Source organism: Heteronotia binoei, chromosome 17 (genome assembly GCF_032191835.1).
Source record: "Heteronotia binoei isolate CCM8104 ecotype False Entrance Well chromosome 17, APGP_CSIRO_Hbin_v1, whole genome shotgun sequence".
Taxonomy (NCBI): Eukaryota; Metazoa; Chordata; class Lepidosauria; order Squamata; family Gekkonidae; genus Heteronotia; species Heteronotia binoei.
Window position 1 is genome coordinate 950,644 of NC_083239.1, and position 6,036 is coordinate 956,679.

The 6,036-nt window shown below is 47.6% G+C and overlaps 1 protein-coding gene across 2 annotated transcripts in view; it reads right to left on the minus strand.

The window, feature by feature from the left end:
• The window catches only part of PRPF18 (pre-mRNA processing factor 18), a 40,522-nt gene extending 34,845 nt beyond the window's left edge, over positions 1-5,677 (minus strand). Inside the window, exon 1 of one of the 2 annotated variants that reach the window (XM_060258136.1) lies at positions 5,464-5,677. In XM_060258136.1, the coding sequence (XP_060114119.1) occupies positions 5,464-5,529 (66 nt within the window). In that variant the 5' untranslated portion in view covers positions 5,530-5,677. The remainder of the gene's footprint in view (positions 1-5,463) is intronic. The other variant, XM_060258135.1, reaches the window with a different exon arrangement.
• Positions 5,678-6,036: the final 359 nt, after the last annotated feature.

Consider the following 6,036-nt stretch of genomic DNA (forward strand, 5'->3'; position numbering starts at 1 on the left):
CAAGCCACACACAAAAAAAACCCCAGATCATGCTACAAGTTCACACTGATGCTAAACACCACAAGACTGAATATGACAGGTAAAGACTGCAAAAATTCACTTCAAACAAAAGGAATGCTCAGCTTCTGAGTCTGTGTGACGGTCGTCATGCCCCCCCCCCATAATTATTTTTCCTTATCTCCATTCTGGGCCTCTTTCAGAGCTTTGAGCCACCACAGTCACAGGGACAGACACACACACAAATGTGGGAGTGGGGAAGCCAGCATCTGCTGTAGCTGTGGGGTGGGTGGGAAAATTACAAGGGGGGGGGGGTGTGTGAAAGAATGTAATGGGTGGGTGGGGGCTGGGAAGACAGCAAGGGTGCAGGTGCCTGGATGTCAGGTGGGGGTAGTGGCATGCCAAGGAAGCAGGGGTAGTTGAAAGGCAGAGGTGGTTGGGGAGTGGATGGTATTAAGAGGAGGGGGTGGGTGGTATTAGGAGGAGGAGTGGTGGGATGTTGGGGGTGGGAAGACACCAGAGGGGCACTTGTCCAGAGCCTCTTTCAAGAGCCCATTGTATTTTCCTTCACAACAGGCCTTATTCCTATTAATATATAATTGTACAGTGAATCGGATGGGGGCGTGGTTGACATCTTGGGAGTTGGCAGGCCAGAGCAAGCAAGTCCACCTGCGTTCACATCTTGTGGCTTTCAAACATTGGCCATTTATTCTATGTGGCTCTTATGTTAAGCAAGGTTGGCCACCCTGTATTATACCATAATCATATTATTTCTGCATCATGTCCTATGCTGTCATAAGGCTCTTAATGCTGCAGAATCAGAGAGCACAACTATGCTGAGACATTGTGCTCCGGCCCCTCTTTTTGTTAATAATTGAAGACCACCCGGGATCGGGCCTTCTCCATTGTAGCCCCACTGCTGTGGAATCAACTCCCGGAGGAGGTACGGGCCCTGCGATGTTTAGATCAATTTTGCAGGGCCTGTAAGACCTACCTCTTCAAAATAGCCTTCACCTAATACCGAGCTAAGAAAGCTTCGCTGGACATGTTTTAGCCATTGAATTTTATTAAGATCTAGTTACAGCACCACAATGTTAGTTTCAATACAGTTGTTAATGATTTAATGATGATTTTATTATTGTAATTGTAATTATTATGTTTGGTTTTATTATATATTCATGTTGTGAGCCGCCCTGAGCCTGCCTTGGCGGGGAGGGCGGGATATAAATAAAAAGTATTATTATTATTATTATTATTATTATTATTATTATTATTAATTATTATTATTATTATTATCAGTCATCTAGCCCAATGAAGAATTTTGGGGAACTAAGCAACTTGCACTGTTTTTCAACGTTTTAAAGAGAAACTAAAAATCAAGTATTAAAAAATTCATATTGCTATTGGACCAGTAAGGTTTTTTTAAATAAAAACTTGACAAAGTTTATCATTTTTCAAAGTAAACATTTGCTGCAGTCATTTCATTTATTTAAAATGTGACAGAAAAACAAAATTGTCAACATGCCGAGATAAACTTGGGGTTACGCAATCACATTAGGGGCACATTATAAAAGTAGACTGCGCTGCTCTCTTTCACTGGACGCACTTCAGCATGCAAAATATTCAGGTACATAGAGCAAAATTTTTCTATAAACCAGGGGTGGCCAAAGCTGCTTAACATAATAGCCACATAGAATAAATTTCAGATGTTTGAGAGCCGCAAGACATGAACATCAGATGTTTGAGAGCTGAAGTAAGGGAGGGAAAGAAAGCAACTTTAAATGCATTCTCCAAGCCAGCTTTAAAAGATTTAAAGAGACAAATGCCTTCTTCAAGGCAGCCTATGGGGTGGTGGGGGTCTTTGAGCCACAATTTGGCTACCCCTGCTATAAACATAAGAATTGGTTGAAGAATGCTTTGGTTCCTGGACCACCCTCTATTAATGAAAGAACATTCACATAATGTTCTGAAAGCAGCACTCAGGACAACTCACCAACTAAAAAAAGCCTGAGAAGCCATCACTTCAGACAGCCACCGCTTTGGATTTTTAGGTATGTATGGATCCTGTGCCTTAAACAGCACAACAGCAGGACAACTTAGAACTGGTGCCCACGGCTGGCTCACTCTGCCAAAAAGATGTGCTTGTTGACTTCCTGCCTGAACACCAATTAAAAGGCCAATAGCTACCACAGCCCACATAAAGTAGGCAAAACAATCCTATTCCTGAGGGCCACCAGACGGAAAACACAAGGCAAAAAGCTGCTACTCTTCTGCTTTTGTTGACGGAAAACACAACACAAAAAGCTGCTACTCTTCTGCTTTTGTTATCTCACCACCCACACTGAAAGGCCTGCTTCACACCATTCTCAGGACCTTGCAGAAAGCAAAAGGAAACATCAGGTCTGGAATTCAAAGAGTGCTACAGCAGCTTGTTTTAAGCCTAGTGGCAGAAACAAAGATTTAAAAGGCTGTGGATTACCGTCCTTAAAAGAAGCCAAAGGGAAGGGAGACACCCTTTAGCCTGCCTACAGCATACATTTCTCTGGTCTCCCCAAACACATTCAACTTGTCACTGTGCTTTCCTGGCAAACAGGGGACCGCAATCAAAAGCTTTCACTGCCTGTGTACTATATATATTATCCTGCCATCACTGCGTTATTTCCTACTGACAAGATACCAAACTGGAGAGCCAGTTTGGTGTAGTGGTGAAGTGCACAGACTCTTATCTGGGAGAACCGGGTTTGATTCCCCACTCCTCCACTTGCAGCTGCTGGGATGGCCTTGGGTCAGCCAGAGCTCTGGCAGAGGTTGTCCTTGAAAGGGCAGCTTCTGTCAGAGCTCTCTCAGCCCCACCCACCTCACAGGGTGTCTGTTGTGGGAGAGGAAGATAAAGGAGATTGTGAGCTGCTCTGAGACTCTTCGGAGTGGAGGGCAGTATATAAATCCAATATCTTCATCTACCTCACAGGGTGTCTGTTGTGGGGGAGGAAGATAAAGGAGATTGTGAGCCGCTCTGAGACTCTTCAGAGTGGAGGGCGGGATATAAATCCAATATCTTCATCTACCTCACAGGGTGTCTGTTGTGGGGGAAGAAGGGAAAGGAGATTGTGAGCCGCTCTGAGACTCTGACTCAGAGAGAAGAGTGGGGTACAAATCTACAGTCTTATTCTTCTTCCTCCACTTGCAGCTGCTGGAATGGCCTTGGGTCAGCCATAGCTCTGGCAGAGGTTGTCCTTGAAAGGGCTGTTTCTGTCAGAGCTCTCTCAGCCCCACCCACCTCACAGGGTGTCTATTGTGGGGAAGGAAGGAAAAGGAGATTGTGAGCCACTTTGAGACTGAGATTCGGAGTGGAGGGCGGGATATAAATCTTCTTTTTCTTCTTCCATCTTTCTACATTGTATCTATGATGTAAAACCGCGTTTTCAGCACTGTCCCAACGGTCTGAATCACTTCTAGCATTCCAGGCTGATATCCGATTTCTGCAGTCCCAGTCCTTGTCCATCGTCTCACCCTACATATTAGGGTTGCCAAGTCCAATTCAATAAATATCTGGGGACTTTGGGTGTGGAGCCAGGAGACTTTGAGGGTGGAGCCAGGAGACTTTGGGGGTGGAGCCGAGATCAAGGGTGTGACAAGCATAATTGAATTCCAAAGGGAGTTCTGCTCATCACATTTAAAAGGACTGCACACCTTTTTAATGCCTTTCATTCTTTTGGGGCTCTAGGGTTGCCAAGTCCCGTTCAATAAATATCTGGGGACTTTGGGGGTGGAGCCAGGAGAAATTGGGGGAGGAGCCAAGAGCAAGAGTGTGACAAGCAGAATTGAACCCCAAGGGAGTTCTGCTCATCACATCTAAAAGGACTGCACACCTTTTTAATGCCTTTCATCCTTTTGGGGCTCTAGGGTTGCCAAGTCCCGTTCAAGAAATATCTGGGGACTTTGGGGGTGGAGCCAGGAGACATTGGGGGTGGAGCCAGGAACAAGAGTGTGACAAGCAGAATTGAACCCCAAGGGAGTTCTGCTCATCACATCTAAAAGGACTGCACACCTTTTTAATGCCTTTCATCCTTTTGGGGCTCTAGGGTTGCCAAGTCCCGTTCAAGAAATATCTGGGGACTTTGGGGGTGGAGCCAGGAGACATTGGGGGTGGAGCCAGGAACAAGAGTGTGACAAGCAGAATTGAACCCCAAGGGAGTTCTGCTCATCACATCTAAAAGGACTGCACACCTTTTTAATGCCTTTCATCCTTTTGGGGCTCTAGGGTTGCCAAGTCCCGTTCAAGAAATATCTGGGGACTTTGGGGGTGGAGCCAGGAGACATTGGGGGTGGAGCCAGGAACAAGAGTGTGACAAGCAGAATTGAACCCCAAGGGAGTTCTGCTCATCACATCTAAAAGGACTGCACACCTTTTTAATGCCTTTCATCCTTTTGGGGCTCTAGGGTTGCCAAGTCCCGTTCAAGAAATATCTGGGGACTTTGGGGGTGGAGCCAGGAGACATTGGGGGTGGAGCCAGGAACAAGAGTGTGACAAGCAGAATTGAACCCCAAGGGAGTTCTGCTCATCACATCTAAAAGGACTGCACACCTTTTTAATGCCTTTCATCCTTTTGGGGCTCTAGGGTTGCCAAGTCCCGTTCAAGAAATATCTGGGGACTTTGGGGGTGGAGCCAGGAGACATTGGGGGTGGAGCCAGGAACAAGAGTGTGACAAGCAGAATTGAACCCCAAGGGAGTTCTGCTCATCACATCTAAAAGGACTGCACACCTTTTTAATGCCTTTCATCCTTTTGGGGCTCTAGGGTTGCCAAGTCCCGTTCAAGAAATATCTGGGGACTTTGGGGGTGGAGCCAGGAGACATTGGGGGTGGAGCCAGGAACAAGAGTGTGACAAGCAGAATTGAACCCCAAGGGAGTTCTGCTCATCACATCTAAAAGGACTGCACACCTTTTTAATGCCTTTCATCCTTTTGGGGCTCTAGGGTTGCCAAGTCCCGTTCAAGAAATTTCTGGGGACTTTGGGGGTGGAGCCAGGAGACATTGGGGGTGGAGCCAGGAACAAGAGTGTGACAAGCAGAATTGAACCCCAAGGGAGTTCTGCTCATCACATCTAAAAGGACTGCACACCTTTTTAATGCCTTTCATTCTTTTGGGGCTCTAGGGTTGCCAAGTCCCGTTCAAGAAATATCTGGGGATTTTGGGGGTGGAGCCAGGAGACTTTGGGGGTGGAGCCAGGAGACATTGGGGGTGGAGCCAGGAACAAGAGTGTGACAAGCATAATTGAACCCCCAGGGAGTTCTGGCCATCACATTTAAAAGGACTGCACACCTTCTTTAATGCCTTTCATTCTTTTGGGGCTACAGATTCAGCCGGCCGAGCACCGTGCAATCCGCCTGAGGCCTCCGTGAGAAAAGGGGGGTTTACAAACATATTAAAGCAAAGCCTCTCCCTCCCCGTCTTCCTTCCCTTACCGCCACCAGCTCCTTCTCCTCCACCAGCTTCCGCTTCCGCTCGATCTCCGCCTTGAGAATGTCCATTTCCCCGCCGCCGCCCCGGAGGGACGCAGAAGCCCTCGTCAGTTTCACCGCGACACCGCCGGCCCCCAGCTCTGCGCAGCCGCAGCGGAAGTCGACAGAGACGAGGGCAAGGAGCGGCTTCCGGTATGTCTCCGACACAGAGACCCCTATCGGTCCGCACCTTGCTACTGCAGGCTGAGCCGGAGGAAGGAGGGGAAGAGCGCCTTCTCGGGATGCCCTTGCAACTGTTGGGATAGATCAGATGCGCCGCAAGTGGATGAAACGGCAATTATGCAAAACGTGCTCCGGCTGATAAATTGTGCCTGCCAGAACTCTCTTCTGGAAAATGCTTGTATGAACATATGAAGCTGCCTTATACTGAAACCTTGGTCCATCTCCAGGGTCTCAAGCTGAGGTTTTTCACACCTGTTTGCCTGGACCCTTTTTTTGGAGATGCCGGGGATTGAACCTGGGACCTTCTGCTTACCAAGCAGATGCTCTACCACTGAGCCACTGTCCTTCCCCCTT